This window comes from Doryrhamphus excisus, chromosome 1 (genome assembly GCF_030265055.1).
Source record: "Doryrhamphus excisus isolate RoL2022-K1 chromosome 1, RoL_Dexc_1.0, whole genome shotgun sequence".
NCBI lineage: Eukaryota > Metazoa > Chordata > Actinopteri > Syngnathiformes > Syngnathidae > Doryrhamphus > Doryrhamphus excisus.
Window position 1 is genome coordinate 42,713,636 of NC_080466.1, and position 26,594 is coordinate 42,740,229.

Sequence of the window (26,594 nt, forward strand, 5' to 3'; positions counted from 1 at the left end):
ATGGGCATAAGGGATGTTCTCAAGCTACCTTCAACCATCCTACTGCGTTTGAAAAAAATCATTTAACCTTTTTTTTTCTTTCTTTTTCAGGCCCTCCAGGTAGCGAGGCAGATACTTCTGCAGCAGCAGTCTCAACAAAACACTGGCCATAAATCCCCCAAAGCTAACGACAAGGACCAAAGCCTGCAGGTACTGGAAATGCTTCCTGATCTTGTATGTTTATTCTTGCCTGATTCGTAACTCAATTCAATACCAAAGATGGAGTTTTACCAACCTGAACGCTGAGTCGTCTTTTGATGGCGCTATTGCATTTCATTTAAGAGCAATTTTAAGTCATTAAAACGACCACAAGGTGGCAGAAGTGCACTTGGTAAGAGCTCGGCAGGGATTGTGTCGTGGAGGAGTGTAGCGTGCATGAAATGAAGTTATTAGTTTCAGGTAAAATAACCCCTTTTTGTGTTGTTTATGTTGGCATAGTTGTTTAAACAAATCAGGTGTCACAAAAGAAAACAAAGTTATGCTTGAAATGTATATTTTCTTTTTTATGTTTATTCTTGCCTGATTCGTAACTCAATTCAATACCAAAGATGGAGTTTTATCAACCTGAACGCTGAGTCGTCTTTTGATGGCGCAACTCTGCACTATTGCATTTCATTTAAGAGCAAATTTAAGCCATAAAAACGACCACAAGGTGGCAGAAGTGCATTTGGTAAGAACTCGGCAGGGATTGTGTCGTGGAGGAGTGTAGCGTGCATGAAATGAAATTATTAGTTTCAGGTAAAATAACCCCTTTTTGTGTTGGTTATGTTGGTATATTTGTTTAAATAATTTATTTTCATGAAAATCTGTTTTTTCCCTTTTGCAGTTGGGAACTGTGTGCATATTTGGGGGAGGGGGGTACGGAAGTGTGAATGGAAGCTGGTGAAGTCAGTGTAGTTTAGCAGAGCGTACACCGGAACCTCAGGTTTTTGTAAGATTCAGTTTTGGAAGTATTGTCTCGGTTTCTGTACACCGCCTTGGTTACGGTACAGCAGGGGTCCCCAAACTTTTTCCAGTGAGGGCCACATGACTTTTCTTTCCTCTGAAGGGGGCCAGGGTCTGGGTCGTATGTTTGTTTATGTTCTATGACTGGGGCAAAGTGTGGTTGTAGTCACGTCGCAATAGGTTACCATTTCCAGTTCTATGACAGAAAAATGTACATGCTTTATTGTTCAGGGGGCCGGGTCAAATGTGGAAGTGGGCCGTGTCCGGCCCCCGGGCCTTAGTTTGGGGACCACTGCGGTACAGCCACAAAAGTGGCCAAACAAAACATCTGCTTGTTGGCCACGTTCGTCTCTGTGAAGAATTGATCGCGGGTCCTTGTTTAGTTGGGACACAATAGGCAGATCCCAGACAGGAAATCCTTGAATCATTTTTATTTTGTGTGTGTGGGTGATTTATGCATGCATAGAACGATATGTATATGTGTGTATATGTATATGTATATGTATATGTATATGTATATGTATATGTATATGTATATGTATATGTATATGTATATGTATATGTATATGTATATATATATGTATATGTATATGTATATGTATATGTATATGCTGCCTGACTTGGTGTACTGTATCTTTGCTTGGACGGGGGCATCCGTTGTTTGTACCAGTGTGAAATTGCTAATGACTTCAGGGCATATTTGGTGATTAATAGGGAGGCCCTGTTCTTTGTGTGTATATATATATATATATGATATTTAATACCCTGACTGTCCCGTCGGGGACCCTTTTTAATGAGCCATTGTAGCAGCTAGGTCTAATGTCGGGTTGTGAAAAAAAACGCTTCTTTTGTTGTGCAGATGTCTTCAGAGTTGCTCCAGAGGATGAAATATGACTGCGATGACCTTTCAGTTGTGTGCATATTTGTCGGGATTCAAATAAGTTAAAGGGATCAAACTAAACAGTTTTCCCAGCATGGCAGGGAATTGTGCTGCAGAGGTCAACAAAGGCGACCATCATCGCAGATTCTCGCACGCAGCCAGTTGTTGATACACGCTAAAGTAGCGGGCCATCTTCTGCAGACAAAGACAGAATTAGAATTCTAATTTATTAATGTATACAGAGAGCTCGGCCAAGCTGTCACTCAGCTATTGAAGACCGAGTTGCCCCCCCCCCCCAGAAACCCCCCCCCCTCCCTTACTCATGCCCACTTGGTGTGAAAAGAGCACAGACTTGGTGTAGTATCTTTACTAACACCATAAATTGCCCGATGCCCATTGTTCTATGTTTTCCTTGTACGGTTAAATTTGCGGCTATGCAAATGCCACATGTCCGGACGAGTGTTTATCTCCGAGTAGCATGTTCTGTTAATTAAACAAATGGCCGCCCCGCACAATTGTCATCATGTATTCATCCGTTGTGGTATGTATGGCATTTTGCTGTGTGTGGTTTTCCGTAGCCACGTTTACATGGACCCAAATATTCCAATTCCAATTCGGGTTATTTGCTCAAACGGAAGGAATCTAACCTTTGTATACACTTCATTCCGAAAGAAAAGTCCCAATCCGAATGAATATATAATCGGATTCACAGGGGTGGAATACTCCTTTCACTTTTCCAATCGCAAAGTTGTCAGACTGCGTTCTTCTTCGTGGTGTTTTTCTTCTTCTGTTGTTTATTGGCGGTTGGAAAGCAGCTTTGGTGTGCATTAGCACCATCTAGGGAACAGAATCTAAACCCTTCTATACGCCATTCACAAGTCCGGTTTTATTCATTCATTCATTTTCTACCGCTTTTCCTCACGAGGGTCGCGGGGGGTGCTGGAGCCTATCCCAACTGTCTTCAGGCGTAAGGCGGGGTACACCCTAGACTGGTCGCCAGCCAATCACAGGGCACATATAGACAAACAACCATTCACACTCACATTCATACCTATGGACAATTTGGAGTCACCAATTAACCTAGCATGTTTTTGGAATGTGGGAGGAAACCGGAGTACCCGGAGAAAACCCACGCATGCACGGGGACAACATGCAAACTCCACACAGAGATGCCCGAGGGTGGGATTGAACCCTGGTCTCCTAGCTGTGAGGTCTGTGCGCTAACCCCTAGACCACCGTGCCGCCCTCCGGTTTTATTAAAAAAGAAAATACATATAAATATAAAACATGTGCCGAGCTTAATTATAAAATATTAAGATTAAGATTGAACTTTATCTTTTCCTGTTCCCGGGTGCGTTCTTTCAGCAAATGCTGATATATGACGTAACACGCAGCTCGAGATGTTCTTCGATTTAAAAAAAAATGGAGGCGAGGAATCGGCACTGGACTGCTAAGGAAAGTTTGTTTTTGATTCAAACTAAATTTCAAGACTGGACGAATGAAAATTATGGCGAATTAAAGTTATTCCAACAAGTCGGTATCACGTGATGTTGGTGTTTACGTTTTACTGGGCATGCCCCATTGACTATTCTGGTTGATTATAGCGCCGCATGTAGACACGCGATTGGAATAATCCTTTCCATGTATGCCATTGCTTTCGGAAAGGTCATTCTGAAAGAGAAAAACTCCTCATGTAAACGTGGCTTTACTGAAACCCGCATTGACTATCTCCATCATATACGGCTGGATAATGATTGTGGACTGGCTCATCAAAGGTATGATCCAGCAGTTACGAGGCCGTGTAGTAAACCTCATAAAAGCACCTGATCCGTAGCCGTGGCCACTTTTAACTCATTTGAAGACGAGATTTAGCGTCTCACTTTCCCAGTCCGGAAATAATGAACGCAGAACTTCAGAAATAAAGCGACTTGACTGGAGTCGCTCAAATGAAAAAAACTCTGAGCTCTTGATTTACATTAAATAGGTCTTTTCACAGGCGCAACAAGGGTGCCCCCACGCACAACCCCTCGACCTCACAGCGCCCGTCGCCGCCTTCGGATAAAAGATGCCTCGGCTTTACACTCGACAGCCTTGAGGCACCTTCGTCAGACCCGATATACAAACAGCCGCCTGGTATGGCGGCGTGCGGCAAAACACACACACGATACTTGACTGGTCAAAAGCCGCCCCCATTTGTACATTGGTACTTTGACAGCGTGACACGTGTAATTAAAAGAAGCCGGGCCGCTTTTACCTTTAACACTTCACACCTGCAGCGGCACGACGATGAGAGCCGGCAACTCCCACCCCGCTAATTACCATTATCAGTGCAACGCTAGAGTTTGACTCATTAGTTCCATGTGCATTTAATTAGAGGCAGGCTGAAATTGGATTTATCTTATTACTTTTTCATGGATCACTTTCTTGTCATCACTTCAAATTGGATTTCAGCCCCAGGTAACTAATTATGCCAGCCATAGGATCAGGAATAGAGAAATAGGTAATTAGGAACAACACTGTCAGACCCTCGCTGATAGTCGACCAGCATCAAGGGAGGGGGAGGGGGGCGGGGAGGCGAAGCTCGTTTGCGGCGTTGCGTGCCGTTCAGGCTAACTGCGCTTGATTCCGAGCGAGCCCAAGGAAGGCATCGACCTCCTGTTGGGGATTACGCAGCATTCAGCCGGGCTTGAAGACGTTATGTCAACATGATGTCTTTGCTATCGGTTTGATGCCCGGATCACATTCCGCTGTGATCCGGGATTGTGCCGTAGATTGGCCGCCATTATTCATGTCATTGGGCCGGGCCGTCAGCCAGCTCGTGTTCCCTGTGTGGGCTCGACTCGGAGGGGGGATACGCTTGGCATGGGATATAAATAAAAATCAACAAATGAGGCATTAGCAAGCGTCGGTTTTGAGTTGCGTCATAGCAGAAGTAGTTTGCTTCCTTTAGAAAAGGGAACTTTACATACTGTCCGAGACTTAATGCGGCGATCATCTATCAGGTATTGAATCTATAATAACCTTTCTCGGTATTTATTACTGTATTACACAACGTCATGTTTTATTATTGACTTTTATTCCTTTGCTGTATTTATTTATATTATGCTGATGAATGCTGCACTGAATATTTTCCTGCTTCGTGTCAGCAAGCAACATTTTTTGTGTCTTTTTGTGACTATTTGAAGCTACAGTTGACAGAATTCTTCCCCTTTATCTCTCGGCTCTTTCTCTTTCTCTTTTGTGTGCAAATACCATTGTGTGCCACCTCACCAGGGCATCCCCAGGTCAAGAGATAACGTCTTTTCAGTCGACCGGACCAAAGCCTTTAAGCTAAGCGCCTTCACTGCAGGCATTTTTAGCGTCCTTCATTTGCGGTCTTTAAGTGTGATTTGACACAATACATGAGCCGGTCCTCTTGCTGACAGGATGAGTTGCTGCTGTTATCTTTTTTTTTTTTTTTTTCAGTCTGCTACTGTTTTTGCAGTATGCCGATGGCGTTGTCCTGACACATGTACAGTATACCACGCCGCTACAATCTGCAAGTCATTAGAGTACTCGGCCAAAGCCTGGCGGCTGGAGGCCTGCCAGTACTACAGACTGATCTCAGGCTGAGCATTTTGAGGTGTTTCTAGAATTCCGTCGGGCCAGAAGTGTCAAAGCGATGGATACTCGATATAAAACTGTTGATTTTTCTTCTGGTTGAGATGACCGTCGCCTTTTGAAGACTGAAAACTGGCAAACTTTGGCAAAAAAATACGTGCTTGAAGGTTTCCAACTCGGTCATGTACAATTACTATGGATGGGCGTAGTAACTGATAAGTCGATCAATTGATAAGATAGCTGGCAGTTGCTGATAAATCATATTTTGATGACAGTGAGGCATATACTATGACATGTAGTAATCCCTCGTTTATTGCGGTTATTTGATTCCAGACCAGTGACGGGTGACTTTTCGTGAAGTAGTATTCTATATTTATAAATATATTTATTATATTTATTATTTATTAATTTTTATATTTATTATCTATTTATTATTATTTATTATATTTATTTTATATGTATTATTAAATATATTTTGTTAGAAAACCTGTTCACAACCTTGCAAATATGGTTTTAACATTATTAGAGCCCTCAGGACATGAAATAACACCCCTATAGTCGCCTTCACACTTGTATTACCCAATGTAGTAGACAGAATAACATAAGATATGCCATCTAAGACACAAGACGCATACTCGTGTGTGTGTTGCTGTAAATGTGTTGCGTTGCAAGAGTAGAGGAAGTGACGTCGGGGGCTCAGAGTTGAGTCTTAACTCGGCATGGGTTGCAGCCTCAACTGTGTGACCCGTGTTAGGGATTACCGTGCAATAAAAGCACGTTGTTTCAGCGATCAAGTCTGGTGCTTGTGTATCTCACTGAATATTACAGTAGCATTAGTGACCACTTTGGGATACTACATATCATGGCGTCTTTGAATGCGTTTTCTGAATGCCTTGTATTTGTATTTTAGTTCATTTAACCATTTGTATGGTTGAAAATGCTTAATTAAAAAAAATATTAATAATATGAATTAATGACAAATAAAATAATACTATTAATAATAATAAGAAGAAGAATAAGAATAACAATAATAATAATAATAATTTAAAAAATTATCCAAACTCTGCTTAAATATTTTTTTTATTTTATATATTATATTATATATATTTATATTATAATTAATATTTGAATTATATTTCTTGACTAATAATAGGCCATATCCATCCACAAAACCACATTTAAACCATCCACAAAACCGATTTATTAATATATTTTTGAAAAGCCATGATTGCTTGAAGCATGGAATTTTAAGTGCAAAGTGGAGTGGGACGACTGTCAATTTTTCCCCCAAAAAACTTGCTGTGATAAATGGAACCGTGAATTTTGCTGTCTGCCATAAAATCCTGAATCCATCTGTTGGTGACCTCAAGCTGAAACCAACCTAGGTTCTGCACCAGGACAATAACCCAAATCACACCAACAAGTCCACCTCTGAATAGTTGAAATATGAAATATGAAAGTGGCCGAGTCCAAGTCCTGACCGGATTTGGAATTATAACAATTCTGCTAAGATGAGCTCCAAGCTAAAGTACAGCAAGTGAATGATATACAGTAGATATATTTTTCAAATCACCACTCATGTGCGTGATTCTCAGAAGGAGCTCATTCCTTTCTTTGTGAAATGACTTAAGGTGATTCTCTAATGAAATCATGTGTATGGCTTTGAGGTGAGACAATCTGTCAGTCACGATGAGCTCAAAACCAAGAATGATGCTCGCATGAAACCCCGGGATCGAGCTGTCTCTTTCACCGTTTGTTTTCCTCGTCATGTTGTAAAAATGTATTATGCGCACCGTATAGATTAAATCCAGGTTCGGGATAATCCTGTCACAATGAAGTCATCTGTCCCACTTCCACACAGCCAAATAAGCACTTGGGGGGCTGCTGTGTTGAGAGTTCTCTCCCAGCCAAGACGATGAGTGTCGAATCAGCTCCAGTCACAGCACTGGGAGCCATTGTACCATTTCCAGACCTTCGTTTATGCTGCCATGTTTCCCTGCGAGCCGTTTGCTCCCTCTCACCTTTCCACCCCACTCAGTCATCCGCCGTGACACACACATGCTTACCGCTAAAATACGTCCCGAGTCTTGCTTTCTATCTTGTTGTCTTGTTGTCAAGCACGGTATATTCGCTATGAAAGGGAATCACGTCCCTTTTACGGATGAATTCCTCCACAGACAGCAATTGCATTAATAATAACCATCAGCTATAACAGTGAGGGCATGCTTGCTAGCACTGCATTCTCATGTTTATTTTTGGGTGTTAATTAAGTCAACAATTAAATATAATGTTTTGTTTTATAAAAGTGCTAAGAAAAGATCAAGACAGTGTCTGGTCTGGATGGTATCTGTGCCAAGCTGCTAGCTGTGTTCTTTACACAGATCCTCACCATCATCCCAGGCCCTCAAAATCTGCTGTCTTGCGACTAAACCACTACCGACCTCTTGCTTGGACATCTGCCATCATGAATTACTTTGAATACCTCATGCCGGACCACCTGAAGCGCGTCACACGGCGTCTGCTGGGCAGCAGGTTGGTGGAGGATGCGGCCAATATGGCGTTGCAATGCACGGACCTGGACGAGGATCCCGTTGGTGGATTCCACAATCTCTCAGAATTTGAAATGGGAGACACAACATCAGCGCCGTCCTCAAAAAGGTCCAGTAGAAGACATACTTGCAGAAGAAACGCCCAAAAAAATGTAACACATAAAGAGTTATTCAGCTATACAATAGCATTCCAAGTTCACCGAGTTCCCGATCGCATTCCACGTCATTGAATTACACGAACATAATGTTGTTGTCACAAGTTTAGAGTTCCCTCTTGAGGTCGTTGTTGGTCATTTTTAATGCTTGGTACATGACAGTCTGTATGAATTAAAATTGTTAAAATTGTTAAAATTAAATTTTAGTTTGCGGGTGTCCAAACTTTTTCCAGCGAGGGCCCCTTAGTGAAAAGTGAAAGGATGCAAGGGCCACTTTGATATTTCGTCAAGCAACACATGTAGATATGCTAAGAAGTTATATATTTATATATATAATTATATATTTCAATAAAAACTGCATCTATTAGTATGAACTTCAGTCAAATATTTCAACTTTCTTCTTGTCAATATCCTTATATTATTTTTTTCCCATATTATTTTAACCTGCTTCCCATAATATTATATCTTCCTCACCTAATTTAGTAGAAATGACAGCTTTATTTTGTTTTGCTTTTTTTCATAATATTGCAGATAACTTTTTTGTTTTTGTATTTTTGTGCCACTAAAATTATTTTTACTTTATTATTGTTACTTTATTATTATTACTAACATTATTTTTCCTTCTAATATTGCAAGTTTATTCTCGGAAAATTGCAATAAACTGGGCTCATTCATACTAAATTGGCATTATCGGATATCATTATCGGCACATGAGTCGAAAACAGATACGGACACGCACGATATCTCAGTTTTCCGCCAATATCAGCCATCCTCCCGAATATTATGCCAAAACTCTGGCATCATTCAGGCACTAGACGCCACGATGGTGCGGCTCAAACTGTTTGAGTTTCGCGAGAGCTTTGCAATTGAACCTGTATCATCGTTCTTATAAACTCAGCAGAGCAGCGCCGGGCCTAAGCAGACATTACGGTACTTCCACTTTAAGTCAAGCAGGAAATGGAAGTGTTTTATAATGTATTCGCTCTGTTACGGGCACAAACACTCACCACTCCGGGGGATGCAGTCCAAGGCTCAAGGATACCGATGTTTCTCTCCGTGTGCGGGGAAATAAAATCCATACACCGTGCAGCACATCAACATAAGCGACAAAAGAAAGAAAAAAAAAAAAGCAAGTGTAATTATTTACATGATACTGGCACAAAGGAAATGGATTAGAAAGGTTGTGTATGAGTATGAGGGGAGAAGCTTGAACTGTGTGTCTGCTAAATTTATCACAAGGCCGTTGGGAGCGTTGAAATGAGAACAGTGGCCTATTACTGCTAAGAAGGTGTTTTATTGAGAATACGTCGACATGCCACCCCAGGGAGAATGCAGAGGGAAAAGAGTGTGTACCGCCCCGGACTCAACCACTGTGTGCTTTGAGTGCATGCATGCGGCTGGGAGTGCTCGCCCGCCTTTATGTGAGCCGTCTTGGGAATGTCACATACAAAATAAAAGCACCTTCTCCGCTGTTTAATTATTCAGTATGACATGTATTGGAATTGTCACTTTTAACACTTGAGGTGTCCCGATCAATAATTCACATCGGCCGGGCCGCCTTAGCCAAGCTCATTGGTAATTAGCCGATGGGAACGACGGCTTGTCATGCTGACGCTCTGTTTAGCGGTGTTTATTCTACCAGTGTTTGCAGACTGGAATGCATCCCGTGGACATTCCTTCATCCTTTGCCAACGCTGTGGAGCTTGTTGAAGTGTAACGTGCTGCTGCTGCTGCTCGCTTTTGCAGCGTGCTGTTTATTGCCGCCAGAATTAACAAAGCGAGGTGTTAATCATTGCTTGTTGAATTTCCTTCGTTTTTATTACAATTTCAAATAGCCTTATGGGAAGCTTGAGTGTTATATGGAATAACACGGGGTCGTATTTCCCTGTCTGAAAAGGGATAGGAAGAAACAGACTTTATTTAATCCTACTAAAAATATATAATATTTATTATAATATATAATAATTATAATATGTAATATTTAATATAATATTAATAATATATTTTATATTTTATTTTATATATTAATATTTTAAGATGTACTAATATAAATATTAATATAATAATATTATCATTAATATTGATAATATATTTTATATTTTAATAATATCAATATTTTTTATTATATAAAAATATATTTTATAATATTAATATTATTATAATATATAATATTGTCCAACTCGATGTCTGATACCAACATCAGCCGATGTATACAGCATTTTTACCGATATCAACCGATATCACATTTCTATCCTGATATCCGACCGATAATTATCGGTAACGATACCAGCAAGAGTATCAACGCCATCAACACCGACCACTTTCCCTCCTCTGAACTACTTTGATACCCCCAAATTCCCTCCCAATCTGACCACCAATCAAATCCACGGGAGACTCGTAATTTGGTCTAGTTTGGTCGTAGTTTGGTTATTTTCTGTTGTTATGTCAACTATTATATTGGGTAATAGGAGTGTAAATGTGACTATACAACTATTATTTCATGTCTAGGATGGTAAACAGGTTTCCAATGCACTAACTACAAAAATATGACTTTTCTAAATAAGAAATCCGACTTATAGGAAACTCAGTGTGATAAACGAGGAATTACTGTACTGATAATTAATTAACACCATCTTGTTTTCATGTTGCATTTAGAATATTGTTAGAATATCACTTGCTTACATGATGTTCTCTTCCTGTGTGTGTGTGTGTGTGTGTGTGTAGTATTCAGGAAAAGGAAGACATAAAAATGCAAAAATTAAGAATAAAATAAGAATATAATAAATAATAAATAAGAATAATAAATTAATAAATTAAAAATAAATTAATTAATAATAAATAAATAAAAAATAAATAAATAAGAATAAAAATTGTATAAAGTTAAAAAAATGGGAATAATTTAATAAATAGGAATACATTCAAATAAGAAGAGACATTTAAATAAAAAAATAAAAAACATTGAGAAAAAATGTATGAATACTACTGTAAAAATATAATTAATTTCTGTATATAAATTGAGTAATATTTAACTTGTGATAATTAATCAAATGAATGTGTTTCTTAACATTTGTAAAATCATAAAATGCCTAGTTTAATAATGTAAATTGGTGCTGTGGTAAAACAGACAACAAACATCCTGGACCAAAAAAAGAAAAGAAAAGAAGCCCCTGTGCAGTTCATCAGTATTTCCAGTAGGTGGCAGGGTCCTATTTTCCTCTCCCACGGTTGCTGCTCTGTGTGCACTTGGGTGTTTTTAAGATGTGCTATCATGACAGCTAATTGCTCTCATTGGGACGTGGTTGGGTAGATTGCCTGGTCGCTGCTATCACTCACCACATATTGAAGGGAATTGAGCTTTTTGCTTTTACCAGAATATAATATACATTTTTTACAGTTCATTTTTATCACCGAATGCACTCAGCTTTGAGGTAAGAATGCAGAAAGTAAATATAGCTGTTAAAAGTTCCGCTTGGGAGAAACAAAGCAAATGAAAAATAGTAAGTTTGTTTATTCATTTGTTGTTTCCAGCGTGTGAAATGATCTTTTGTTGTAGCCCCGTAAACATTTCCATTTAGCAGAACAATAAAGCGGCTGATAGCTGGGCCACTTTTTGTTCTTTCCGCTGGATAGCTGTGTTTACTTATCTGTTGTTTAATTAAAGAGCCTCTTTTCTTTGGGCTCCCATTGTTTAAATGGCATGGCCGGAGTCCCGGCACAGGTCAAAGGGTCAACTCTGTCTTTTTTTTTTTTTTTTTTAAAGGGCCCCCCTACCACACAAAAGACACGGGTTCACCTGCAGCTCAGCCTGCAGCTCCCCCATTGTGAGGCCCCCATTTGAATCGATTATGTTCTCAGGGCTGCTTGTGATTGGTGGAGAAGGGTGTGGTTGATTGGATAGTTTAGTATCTTGTCAGCCCAGGAAAGGAAGCGTGCGCGCTCGCAACGCGTCGGCGTTCAGACCGAGGCTGAAGACGCCACAGCACAACAGCGGTTGTTCTCATCCTGCCCGCCTGCGTTGCCTCTGCCTCTCCCCGCCGCTCGCCCCGACTCCCACCCACTCTCCTCTCTCTCTCTCCTCTCTCTCTCTCTCTCTCTCTCTCCTTCCTTTGCCGCTCTCGTCTCCTCTCTGCTTCACTCCACACCGCGTGGCCCGGCTTTCTGTTTACCCTGCCAGCTAAATGGAGTTTGTCAGGTTTGTCAATATGATTGATTTCTTTGATAACGCCTGCTTTCTTGCTGTAAAAACTTGACAATTTAATTCCACCAGGGAAAAGGACAGAAAAAGGATCTTACTGTCTGACTCTTGTTGGTCTACTTCGCATTAGAATGGATTTGCATAAGAGTTTGCAGTCTTGCAGCCGGAATTGACTTTGCTGTGAAAAGTCTTCCCAGACTTGGAAAAAGGACGAGTTTATGACTGAGCTGTCAGTTGTGGATGTTCCCGTGGATGTCCGGAGTAGTTAAGTAAAGTTGGCTGTGGAATCTGCTCCCAGAAATGCTTTCCCTGTGTTGTTTTGTCAGCCATAAGTGTTAAATATCCAACTCATCGCCGTGGATTCTGGTGACTTTTTTTTTTTCCACTTCGCAGCATCTTAAGCAGTTTTGTGATATCAGTGAATTATGATGACAGATGTTTGCTGTTTTTGGTGTTTAGTAAGACTTCCCAAATTCCTCGAAACATGTTGAATATGTATGTCAGCTGCTGTGTATTTTGGTGGTGACCCAATGACTGCTGGCCAGACTGCTTGCTCTCTTGTCAAAGCGAATTAGCGCTCTCTATATTTGGCTCAATCAAACCACGTTACAGGCACACTGTCGCTTTAAATGATGTTACAAATGTTACAAACGTGTGATTGTTCTGCTTATCTGTGTTTGCATTTAAAGTACGTCTCATGTCGTTGTTTGCACTTCTTGCACAAAATTTTTGCACAAATTTAAAGAGGTTCGGTGCTTAGGAAAAAGTAGCAACAGTGTAACGAGTTGTGGCGAGCTGATTGGGTTGACACTTTGTAATCAGAGTTGATTTATTGTTCATTAGTACAGCATTAGCCCTTTCAGGCTGGGGCGTTACGTGTGCAGTGGCCTGTCAAGACGAGGGGCCGCCAGCACCTGTCATTTCTTTGCAACCAGGTTCGACACGCGGGACGGCCGCCACATTCCCCCGGTTGCCTGGGATGGCGTATAGCTTTGTATCAGAGACAATGGAATACTTTTTTTTTTTTACAGTTATAGTATATTATTAATTGAGGGAAAAAAACGTTCAATTCTGTTTTTAACGTCATGGCTGCTTAGGGAATGAGCCATGATGTACTAGTTGCGGAACGCTTAGCACTGCAGGTGTGGACTTTTATCATTTATGGAATGAGGTGTGTGACATGTTGGAGGGAGGAGGTTTTAATTAGCTCCCTTTTAAATAAAGCAAATTCAATTTTTTTTTAAAGTTACACAGAAAAAATCCAAAATACAATGTTCAGATTTTTATTTTCCAAAAAATACCGTAGACAACGATTCCGTCCTTAAATCGAACGATTCCCACACAACTTGTGTTGCTCTTGTCCGCCGTCATGGCAACCAGGATAAGGTGTGCTTCGCCCGCTTAATACAAACAATCAGCACGAGGATGTCAGGCGTTGTCTTCGGACGGGAGGGATTTAAAGGCTGCGATCTTAATGAAATCTCATCTGACTCAAACGATGTGGCTCGGAAGACGTGTGTCGTTGCGTAAGCGCCAAGAGCTGGAACCAAAAGATCCGGCGTGTGCTGTTCGCCCGTAAGTTGCTGAAGGTTAGAATAAATGAATACTTTGATGGCGTTACTTGGCAGTTCCGGGGAAAAAAAAAAGTCATTACTTGTATTTGTAATGGTGTATTTGGATATTTGGGCAGCGTCCCGTCGCTTTGCAGTGCAATTTAACACTGTGATAGTTTGTGTAGATACTGTGTGTGTGTGTGTGTGTGTGTACCGGGTGCCCTGTGTGTATCAGCAGTGGTGAGAACCAGGGTGAGGCACACTACTCAGCTGTCGGTGAGATGATCTCACTCGCTTTGCCGAGCAGTTTGTTTGTTTAAGTCTAGCGGTGGGACCGGCCCCGCCAAAATAAAATAAAAAAATATGTTTGTTTGTAGTGAAAAAGTGACTCAAAATCCTGTTATATAGAAACAACAATGTTGTTAATCCCCAAATCCTTCCCACAGCCTCTTTAAAAAACATTTATAACATTAATCCGAGTGTATTTTTACTAAAAAGTTATGTTGGGAATCAGTCAATTGTTTCTTTTTTTCAATTTTATGCTCATTTGCTTGGTTCCATGAGCTTTAGTCCTCATTTTTGAGTTTTTTTAATGCAGTAGATGAGGGTTAATATCATATGCTGTTTTCTTTTGCCACTACGGGCCAAGGTAAAGCAACGCCACGCACAAGTGGAGGGTTTTTACCAATTCCGTTTGATGTAACCCCCAGAAACAAGATGACCCCAGGGGAGCGGAAATTAAAATTTGATCATTTACAATTTCTTTTTTTTTCCACCCACCTTGTTATTTTCAGCCGCACTGCACCTTCACGGCAGGTGAAACATCTGATATGCGCCTCCTTGTCTCTCCTTTCTGATCCTCTTACTCTCCTCTGTGTGGAAGAAAGAACCATCTTACGGCTTTTTCAGCTCATTTCCACCAGTAGGTTTCACATCTCTTAAATATAGAATATTCATATATATTTTTTTTTACCCAGTGTAATATACTGATTATAATCCATCAATGATGCCTACACATGTGTAGGCATGCAGGGTGGTGCACAAATGTTGACCTGACTTGCTCAAGGGCACTTCAGCAGTAGTCCATAAGCAAACTATTTAGCATCCGGGACCCTGCGGTTCAGAGCTAACGCTGCCTGGTGATATACGAGGAAGATAAGAAGGAGCTGCTGCGTTAGTTGACGTTACTTGGAGTTTCTGTCAGAGGTCAGAGGGCAAATGATGCATGAAATAAGCTGTGGATGATATTTTGACAATGATGAATTAGAATTGAAGATGATTCTGCAACCATTATGTGAATGTGGCGGTGTGACACATTGTGTGTGTGTGTGTGTGTGTACTGTATACATGTGTGTTTGTCCAGCAGGTCTGTGCTGGTACACTATTTTGCCTCCAGTCAGTCTGCAGCTGTGCAAGAATGTTGAAGGTTTCAATGTTTATGTATGGGAGGCACCTGGAGAGCACCACACCTTCATGAAATTCATAAACGTCAGCTATTTCTGGAATCATCAGAATGTCCTCTTTTTTTTTTTTTAACACCCTGGTATTGTTGGAGTAGATTAGAGCTGGGCTCAGTGGATCCCCTCAGTTATTAGCCCAGTACCAGCCCCCCTTGTCATGCTATCTTTAGATGCTAATATATTTTGGTGAATCATAACGGAGGGCACCATATGGGAGTACTCCAAACGGTGACTGGCGCCTTGTGTTTGCGTTAAATGGGAACGATACGGAGGCCAGGGCAATATTTTCTAGTTAAAGTGCTCCCTTCTGCCCTTCCTCTCAATAGGGCCCCCCCACCCGGGCCCCCCCCCCCCACCCCCACCCCCCGTCTTAGGCAGATTTTCACTCCTTCAGCACAGGATTAAATGGTAGTAGTTACATTGATCAATAGGTTAAGAAGCGTACAATGCCTCTTGCTGCTAATGACCTCAGTTGCAATGGCTAATAAATTGGGGGTCTCTAATAGGCTGTTGTTGGGGTGGGTTTAAAAAAAAAAAAAAAAAAGAATTTAAGCAGATTAATTCAACAAAATTGTTGTTTTTTGTTTACATTTGTAGTTGCTGTTTCAGAGACGTGTCAGGACCTGATTATTTCAAGCATATCTTTTTTTTAATTTTATGTAATACCCGAAACATGATCATATTCAAAAAAGAAAAAAACTGCAAAATGTCCAACATATAAAAAAAAAAATGCACGGTCACAAAATGATGGGAGGCATTAATTGTGCCTTGCATGCAAAGCGCTTGCATATCATTTCCATATATATAGCATTATGTTTAGCGTTTGCGTTTCAGACAAATCGGTCCACCTAGTTGACCTTCAGAGTAGTTCATAAAAATTAGTGATGCCCATAGAGGAAAAAAGACCTTGTAAGAAAATGACTGTGAAATTAGGGAATTAGAAAGGGGGGGGGGGGGGGGGGGGTCAATGCAGATGACAGGCCAAGTCATGTGCAAAACTCAAGATGAACTGCATATTAAGATACAGTAGAAGAGGGGGGGGATTAATATTACACCCCCCCCCATGGCTTGTGCTGAAAAGGGAAAGAAAAAAAACTTGTCATGCGGTGAGGTTAGAATCTTGTTCCTTGACTTTTGACTTGGCATAGAGCTTCAGTGTGTTTTTATTCTTGCAACGAAGGTAAACGTCTACTTTTCTTATTGCCTGCTAACATAATGTGGTAAACCTCAAAGGTTTTATGCAGGAAGGTGTGTGTCGCAAAAAAAAAAAGAGCAGCGATTACTTCAGAAATGCATGAAAAATTCAAAGTAGTGTCAATAGCTTTGCTTTCAGGCTCTCGCACCATTTAGGTAACCTTGACTGTCAAACGCCTGACCTCGACATTTTAGCATTTTAGCTAATTGAAGAAGCATGTCAAGGATTGTGTGGAGAAAATACAAATGCTATAAGGCTGCAACCTATGATTATTTTCTTTGTTGGTTAATCTGAATATTATTATTCCGATTAATCGATTAATTGTTTAGGCTTTGAATGGACCAAATCAACAAAAAAAAACTTAAACTGTATTATGGAAAGCAGGAAGTGAACAAATGTAAGTTACTGATTGTAAAAGTACCAGATGGAGGGGTAGGATTTAATAAGCTTTGCTTCTTCCTACTCCTTTTGGACATGTGGAACTGGGAATTGATTAATTGTAATCTGATGCATGTTCAAATGAAATAAAACCATTACCATTACTTTGTGGTTTATCCACCATATATCAGAAAAGTGACAAAAAAGTGTTTTCCAAAGTCATGTGTTTGAATATCTAGTTTTGCCTAAAACACAAAGATAGCAGATAAAAAAAAAGATTAATCAAATACCAAAATAGTTATCGATTAACTCATGTTTTTTTTTTCAACCCGAACGCCCAATCTCAAAGACATATTCATACGTTGTTTCGCACAAGAGGCAAAAAGAGGTGATGATGAAACTGCACAACAGAAGAGATCATGTTTGGTGCAGATGTAAGCCATAAAAACGGCCACAAGGTGGCAGAAGTGCATTTTATAAGAGCTCGGCCTGCATCTTTCGCATGTATTAACACGCCACAGCAACCAGGAAGTCAAAAAGCATGGACGCCTGTAGCGCGCACAAGGTCACGCGTTGAAAGGAAATATTAATGCATACACATTTCAGGTCCAAATGTGACAATTGTAAATAATTCATGGTGTTATATACGTATGTAAATATATTTTTTTGTGTTGTTTATGTTGTGTCATGGTTCTTTAGATATTATGGCTAAATATAAATACTCATTTTGTGTCAAAGTGAAAGTTCATCAATCATCAGTTAATTGTCACAGCTATTTTACCACATTTTAGGTTCTGTTTTTGTCTAATTGTGGCGATGTCACAGAAAGGTGCTTTTAATGGTATTGCACATGGCAACATTGAGTGGCAGCATCCCGATAGACGGCGAGTCCCCGGCGACACGGGGGCAATTAAGGCCCCCTGACAACTGCGGGGCCTTTTAAGTGTCAAAACAAATCACTTGTTTTGAGACGCCTCACACTCACACCTTTGGAGAGTTAGTTGGAGGCCTGCGTGTTCCTCGCCCGCCCGGCTCCTCCTCCAGGCCCCGGGTATCGTCACCGTAATAGATCAACGTTGACAGTTGACTCCAATGAAACGTTCTCACTTGACACGCGGGTTAGGCATCTTCAGGTGCGGTGCGTTTTTCCCGACGTCGGCTGCAGATCATGGATGATTACGGAGAAGGGACGCAGGCGTGAATGTGGTCAGCCGTGTCGTCTGCAGGCACCAGCCGGGCTTGGTTGCCATCTCCGAGAGCGCTCCTTACTTTGGGGGGGGGCGTCGGGAAAATGTGTCCTTCATTCCACAGGGCAGCGGATGTCCAAAGTGCGGCCCGGGGGCCACTTACAACCCCTGGCATGTTCTACAAATGTGATTAAACAACAGTAAAAATGGGGGGGCACTAATAGAATAAAGATGGAAGTAAAGTTATAATATTAAGAATAAATTATCATAATGTTGAAGTAATAAAGAAAAAGTAAGTTGGAATATTATACAATAATAATATTTAATATAAATAATATTTTATTTATTTATATATTTTTTATATTTATATATAAATATTATATAATAATAATAATAATAATATATACAAAACAAAAAATTAAGTACCACTTAAGGACTATTACGTTGGATAAAAGTTAATATTATATTATATATAATTAGATATTAAATATTAAATATATATATATAATATGTGATACTACAGTCCAAATATTAGGAGAATAAAGACATACCATCACAATAACCAAATGCAGAAATATTAATATAAAAGTTAATATAATATTATATATTATATATAATTATTATAATTACATATTAAATATTAAATATATATAATATTGTGATACTACAGTCCAAATATTAGGAGAATAAAGACATACTATCACAATAACAAAATGCAGAAATATTAATATAAAAATTAAATATAAAATGTGTGAAATATAAAAAATATATATAAAATGTGTAAAATATAAAAAAATAATATAAAATGCAGAAATATTTCCCAAAAAAATCGAATAATATGTTTATCACAGATAACACAAAGCTGAGATGATTTCTTTAAATATAAAAACGTCTAAGCACATCTACATAGTTTGGTTAGAAAAATTGTAAAATGTCCCCCGCGTGTTTTTGATTTGACCTCTGAAGAAGAAGTCTGATCGTTGGTGTTATTTCTTCCACCATCACTTTTTATCTGATCTCCAACCTGCCATTTTCTTGCACAGGTTCCAGCGTCAGCGGCTATGATGACACCTCAAGTGATAACTCCTCAGCAGATGCAGCAGATCCTTCAGCAGCAAGTCCTGAGCCCTCAGCAGCTCCAGGTTCTTCTCCAGCAGCAGCAGGCCCTCATGTTACAGCAGGTACCCCAAACCGTTTCAAAGAGGCTCTGGAGGAGTCTCACTCGTACGCACCCTTGAGTCAAAGACTCTCATCACCTCTCTGCTTTTTCTCTGTAGCAGCAACTTCAGGATTTCTACAAGAAGCAGCAGGAACAGCTCCACCTCCAGCTCCTCCAGCAGCATGCAGGCAGCAAGCAGAGTAAAGAGGTAGGTTCAAGTCCCTACAACCATTGGTCATTTCACACTGTGGTTAAACACGTCCACGCTTGTGATTAGCATGTCGGACAATGAGTGAGTTTTCTTGATATAATAAACAAATGTACTATGCAACAAAGGTCTGGTGTAAGGACATCATGAAAGGCGGCGGAGGGAGGGGGGGCACTGGGGGGGTAAAGGCGGGAACAGGGCGCTATAAATCTGAGAGGCTTTTCTCGGTAATTAACATGGAAATGGCAGCGGATGAGAAGGCATGTAATTGTGAGATATCAGTGCGGAGAGCGCTCCCAGCTTTGTCTGTGTTGAGGTTTTTATTTCTCCCCCCATCTTTCTCGCTCTCGATCCAACCCCCCCACCCACCCCCCTCCACCAACACCACCACGGCAGAGGCACGCTTGTAGGCAGCAGCTTAATGCGTGCTAATGATTGGCGGATACGGGCATCACTGCGGACAAAGCAAATGATTGTGCGGTCAGGAGGAGTTCAAAGACAATCTGGGAATTTTCAACTCCCGTCCCCGTTGACTTTTGTGTGTGTGTGTGTGTGTGTGTTCGGAGAGCAACGGAAGCTTAGAAAAACGGAGCCCGTGTTAAAATGTTAAAAGCAGGCGCATCCACGCATGCTCACGCGTGTGCTGTCAAAGCCCCCCCCCCCTTTCGGCTTCAAAGTGGAAGCTCCTTAATTAATGAACTGCGGGCTTCAGTTTGGACAAGTCGTGGCGCGACGCTCCCATAAATCAACGTGACAGCGCGGCTCCTCGGCCTCAGATAGGGCCTGTCACTAAGTCGCATCTGATGTAAACACAAGAGGAGCGGGTGAGACAAAAGGAAAGGGGCGGGGGCGCCAAGGAGAGGCCAATTGATCAGTTGAATGGAGCGAGAGAATAGAAGAAAAAAATAACTTTTGAAGCATATTATGTATGATCACAGGAAATGGATGCGGCCCCGTGAGGCTTTCCCTCTGTGCCGTCTTTCCGTGGCGTTTTTTCTCGAAGCCATCAAAAGACAGAATAAGAATTACGCAGTGACTCCCTGGCGGCTGCCAGACAATAACCCCCTGTTGTTGCTTTGTGCCCCCTTTTTATTTTAAAGACATCGAAATTTCATTTCTCAAAGATCTTTAACGTTATATTTGAAGCTTGACAATAAAGGCCTGCCACCGCCGCTCTTTATCATTTGTCAGGGACTATATTTTCCTCTCCCCGGTGCCGCATCTTGTTAACCTCTTATTTGGTCTGTTGCTTCTGCTGGGTTTTGTGTCTGCGGGAGGGAGCCCCCTGTCATCTGACGGGCCCGGAAGATAAAACATGCAAAACGGGGGGGGGGGGGTGAGAGTTAAATTCATTTGCAATACTCGCTGTTTCTTTCTTTCTGAGAAGCCACCCTCTATTTATTAAGGCTTTTGATGAAAGGCTCGGCTCCTTGTGAACTGCCGCCCCCGTGGCACGGTTATCTTTGTCTCCGACTGGCAGTCGGGGGACTCGCGGAGGGGCGAGCAACTAAAGAGAAACTTCTCCGGGAAGTGAGAAGCACCAACCACCTTTCATTAATCAGGGAGATCATAGGAAATCACAGTCCGTCCGCGTCTCGGAATTCTCTCTGAGATTCTTGACGTGTTTCTCACATGTCTTCTTTGGGGTTGGATCACACGTGTCTTCTGTAATCACTGTTTTTACACGCAACCCCCCCCCCTTCGGTAAAAACACCATGTCTGCATTCCACATGATGACATGACACTTTTCGATGGACTAAAAAATGGCATTTCCACTTCGGTATCTGCCCGTAGTGTCACGTTCACCACGAAGGCCGTGATTGGTGGACTTGTAGGATTTTTTTTTTCCTCGTTCAGAGGGCGTACAGCCCACCTCTTCTCCTCCAACTTCATGTCAACATTTGCAATAAAAATGACAGTTGCAGTCCATCAATTATTTCTTCTTGCTTTAATTACCATCCGTTGTGTTCTATGGAGGAAGCTAACAAGCTACATCATCGACAAGAGTGGTGGTTGCACATACGTTTAAAAAAAAAAAACTTAAATATATTTTTTTAATTTTCAATATAATTTTTGTTAAATATATATTATTTTAAAATTTGTAATAAAATGTTAACAATATATTAAAAAAACATATATTCTTATATATAGTTCATTTAAAGTGTATTCATATATAGTGTCCCAAAAAAAACTTAAATATATATTTTTTTATTTTCGATATGATTTTTGTATAGTGTATTCATATATAGTGTCCCAACACCAATATTAAAAAAACTTAAATATATATTTTTTTATTTTCAATTTTTGTTAAAAATATATTATTTTAAAATTTTATTTTAAATTTCTAATAAATATATTTTTAAAAAATTATATATATTCCTAAAAACCTTTCATCGACAAGAGTGGTGGTTGCTCACGTCACGTCACACGCAACACATTGTAGAAATAATATTTTTTTTAAAAACTTAAATATATATTTTTTAATTTTCAATATAATTTTGTTAAAAATATATTATTTTAAAAATTCTAATAAAATGTTAAAAATATATATTTAAAAAAAAATCATATATATATATATATATATATATTATATATAATCATATATATTCTTAAAAACCTTAGCTTTTTATTAAATTGGCAGGCATTTTCACACCTTTCCCTCAATCTTTTCCCCTGGCTTTTCATTCCCAAACCACAGGAAGTGACCCGACGGCTGCCTGCCACCGAGACACTTTTTAGTACGCACTCAGTCGTGAGAAGTAAACAAAGTGTGATGTATCCTGTGTTAGCTAAATGGGTGCGGTGCACAACCGGGCACAGCTTTTAGTGCCCCCCCACCCCACCCCCCCTCTTTGCTCTACTCGCACTCGCTCTGTCACCGTCACGTACCCTGGTGCATGTTTGCTGTATCGATTATAAAAGTACTACTTCCTGATCCGGCTTGTCTTTAAAGTAGCAGTTGGGGGACATTTGAAGCTGTCGTATATTCGGAGATCTCCATTCCCTGTAATTGTTGCAGTCAGCTTTGCCTATTTAGATTTTTTTTGGGGGGGGTCAGTGCTAGAAGAGCACGTCAACAGGACAGGCGGAGTGGTGTGACTTGCAAGGGTGGTTATTAGGCGCTTTGATTTAGTCACAAGTTGTTTGCTGAATTATGAATGGCTTTAATGAAATTGCTGTGGCCTCCTGATTATGAATGATTAACTGTTGTTTGTCATTTCCCTGCTGACTCCTCATTACTTAAGCGACGCCGTGCGCTCTACCTGCGTTAAGTGGAAAACCGGCACTAACAGCAGACGTTTATGGAGAATATAGCCTTCAATTACTTTTGCTTTTATGAAGGCATTTACGTGTACATTGATCCCTCCCCCCAGCGGTCCGGCTACGCAATACCGTTAATGAAATCCATCCCTGATCGCTAATTGCTCCGACGCTTCCATCGAGTGACGGCGTCGCTAATAACCAATGTGTGTCTGTCTCCAGCAGCAGGTGTCAGCGCAGCAGTTGGCCTTCCAGCAGCAGCTCCTTCAGGTCCAGCAGGTCCAGCAGCAACATCTGCTCAACCTTCAGAGGCAAGGGCTGCTTTCTATCCAGCCGGGACAAACGGCGCTGCCCCTGCACTCCCTCACTCAGGGTCAGTACTTTCCATCAGTAGCCGTGCAGATCATTAGAATAGGTGCGATTCATATCCATAAAGGACAATAAGCAGCCACGTTGTCAGGAGGCTTCGTCATTCTCACCTTCTTTGTCAAAGTTCTGGCACTTGCGACTTTTTTTTGCAACTGTCGTAGATAAAAAAAAATAAAAAGCACACAGTGTGCCAGCAAAAATATGCTTAAAAGGAACAAGGAATGAGACAGATACTGAGTTATTCATCGTTCTGCATGCCTATGAGCAAATAAACCACATACACATCATAAAAATGATAAAAGGATTTACTTGCTGAAATCTGTCTATAGTGTCCCAACGCCAAAAATAATCACTATCCATTCTTTGGAGTCACCATGGCTCGGATGCTTTGTCTTAGCACTCTGAGGACTAGTTTGTTTGGTGCACTATTTGGCTCTACGAAAATTAAGGTTTCGCTGTAACAAATTTTGTAAACAAATTTTAAAGTCAGCTGGGTATTTTTTTTACTTTTTTTTACATTTACAAATGTTGGAGAACTTAGTCCAAAAGTTCACCAACCACGTACACATCATAAAGATGATTGAAGGATTTACTTGTTGAAATCTATCTATAGTGTCCCAACGCCAAAAATAACCACTATCCATTCTTTGGAGTCACCATGGCTTGGATGCTTTGTCTTAGCACTCGATTCACAATTTGGCTTATTTACGACATATGAAAATTATCGGTTTTGCTGTAGCACTGTTAGCATGCCCAGCCCAAATTTTGAAGTCAGCTGTATTTGGTCACTGGGTATTTTTTTTACTTGGAAATGACACAGGAAATCAGACAAAATGGTGGAGAACTTAGTCCAAAAGTTCTCCAACCACGTACAATCATAAAGATGATTGAAGGATTTACTTGTTGAAATCTGTCTATAGTGTCCCAACGCCAAAAATAACCACTATCCATTCTTTGGAGTCACCATGGCTTGGCACTTGATTCTAAGGACTAGTTTGTTTGGTGCACTATTTGGCTCTACAACATACGAAAATTAAGGTTTCGCTGTAACACTGTTAGCATGCCCAGCCCAAATTTTGAAGTCAGCTGTATTTGGTCACTGGGTTGTTTTTTTTGTTTACTTGGAAATGACACAGGAAATCTGACAAATGTTGGAGAACTTAGTCCAAAAGTTCTCCAACCACGTACACATCATAAAGATGATTGAAGGATTTACTTGTTGAAATCTGTCTATAGTGTCCCAACGCCAAAAATAACCACTATCCATTCTTTGGAGTCACCATGGCTTGGATGCTTTGTCTTGGCACTTGATTCTAAGGACTAGTTTGTTTGGTGCACTATTTGGCTCTACGACATACGAAAATTAAGGTTTAGCTGTAGCACTGTTAGCATGTCCAGCCCAAATTTTTAAGTCAGCTGTATTTGGTCACTGGGTTTTTTTTGACTTGGAAATGACACAGGAAATCAAACAAATGTTGGAGAACTTAGTCCAAAAATTCTCCAACCACGTACACATCATAAAGATGATTGAAGGATTTACTTGTTGAAATCTGTCTATAGTGTCCCAACGCCCAAAATAACCACTATCCATTCTTTGGAGTCACCATGGCTTGGCACTTGATTCTAAGGACTTGGTGCACTATTTTGCTGTACGACATACGAAAATTAAGGTTTTGCTGTAACGCTGTCGGCACGCCCAGCCCAAATTTTGAATCAGCTGTATTTGGTCACTGGGTATTTTTTTTTTTACTTGGAAATGACACAGGAAATCTGACAAATGTTGGAGAACTTAGTCCAAAAGTTCTACCACCACGTACACATCATAAAGATGATTGAAGGATTTACTTGTTGAAATCTGTCCATAGTGTTCCAACGCCGAAAATAACCACTATCCATTCTTTGGAGTCACCAATTGCTTGGCACTTGATTCTAAGGACTTGGTGCACTATTTTGCTGTACGACATACGAAAATTAAGGTTTTGCTGTAACACTGTTAGCACGCCCAGCCCAAATTTTGAAGTCAGCTGTATTTGGTCACTGGGTATTTTTTTTTTACTAGGTGCGAGTCATATCCATAAAGGACAATAAACAGCTGCGTTGCCAGGAAGCTTCGTCATTGGTAAAGTGTCAGTCAGTCAGTCAGTCACCTGTAAGGTAGCCAAGACTTTCTGCTTAGACAGGAAGTTTGCGTCTTTATTTATTCTTTAATATTTTGCCAAGGAGTGGCCCCTTTTGTAACAAAAGACACTGTCGTGAGGGTTTCAGAACATGACATTCACTATTCATTCCCAGCTAAGACAAACAGCTTTGAAATAACAAGATAAGGGTGATTAAAAACAGGAGGGTTCAGAGGTGCTTAGGTAATAGGCAAACACAAACACGTTTGTACAGTGGTGTTATTGTTTGGACTGGGTATGGAATCACTCATCCGCTCGCAGGCAATTGCCGTGGGCACAGGCGTGGAGCGCGGCTCTGTTGAGTGTGCTTTGCTGAATTGCTTTGTGTCAGATGTCTGGCAAACACACACACACCCTTTGAGTAAAGCATTATAGGGATGATACGGACAGATACCGTACCTTTAGTGGCTTTTGCAACAGTGCCGGTACATCCTGTTTATACTGTGTCCTCATCACATAAAAAGTTCATGCCGTAATACCGCCCGAGGTGGATTCGTGCGGTGGGGACGATGATTTATCGTTTAAAAACAGCCGTAGTCTTTTATTTTACTGTACTTGCTTTCAAAATAAATCAAAATCATTTTCATCCTCACGGTTTTTATATGCAAATATAAGACGGCGGCGCCGGCTTTAGTTTTAGTTTGGCTCAACCGGTCAAACCCGGTTAGTTCGTCCCCACGATCCATTGATGTTTTACTCGGTGCCTCTGACAGCTGTTACATCACTTAGGCTAGTGCTTCAGTTCCCCGGTTTGTCTTCCTATTCTACGCATTTTCTGCTTGACTGTTTGAAGTTATTGATGACCTTTCTGTTTTCCACATCACTAAACTCGTTCATGCATCAGCGGCCTTGGCCTATGGCGCTGTGATCTAATCTGCTGTGTTCGCCTCGCATTTAGCACTGTGTTGCAAGTGATGACTTGATGTGCTCTATCTGGGCGCCGCTCATCATGGAGTCCAACCTGGACACGGGAAACCAAAATATCGCCATCAGCACAATGACTTTGTAAAGCGCTTGTTCTTTTTTTCACATTAAGACACACGCACAGATGAATACAGCCAAGATCCAAATGATTCATACTCCAACCTGTCAACTCTCCCGTTTCCCTTTTGGTGCCGCACTTTCCCATATTTTCCAAATATTCCTCAGCGTAATACATCCTGTGAGTGGAATCTCAGTTTTTTGTCATAACTTGGTTCCAGAAGGTCAGACCAAAACCGAACCCCTAGATCACGCGTCCCACTTAAGTCCTTAACTATGAACCTTTACATTACACTAGCTTTG

The 26,594-nt window shown here is 40.6% G+C and overlaps 1 protein-coding gene across 8 annotated transcripts in view; it reads left to right on the forward strand.

Moving 5' to 3' along the window:
* Positions 1-26,594, forward strand: part of foxp1b (forkhead box P1b) — a 166,560-nt gene that overhangs the window by 100,115 nt on the left and 39,851 nt on the right. For 5 of the 8 annotated variants that reach the window (XM_058087447.1, XM_058087454.1, XM_058087405.1 and 2 more), the window contains 4 exons: positions 91-189; positions 19,180-19,317; positions 19,414-19,503; positions 22,987-23,137. In XM_058087447.1, the coding sequence (XP_057943430.1) occupies positions 91-189; positions 19,180-19,317; positions 19,414-19,503; positions 22,987-23,137 (478 nt within the window). Of the gene's footprint in view, positions 1-90; positions 190-11,161; positions 12,361-13,916; positions 13,939-19,179; positions 19,318-19,413; positions 19,504-22,986; positions 23,138-26,594 lie in introns of those variants that run through there. The other 3 variants (XM_058087414.1, XM_058087431.1, XM_058087439.1) reach the window with 3 other exon arrangements.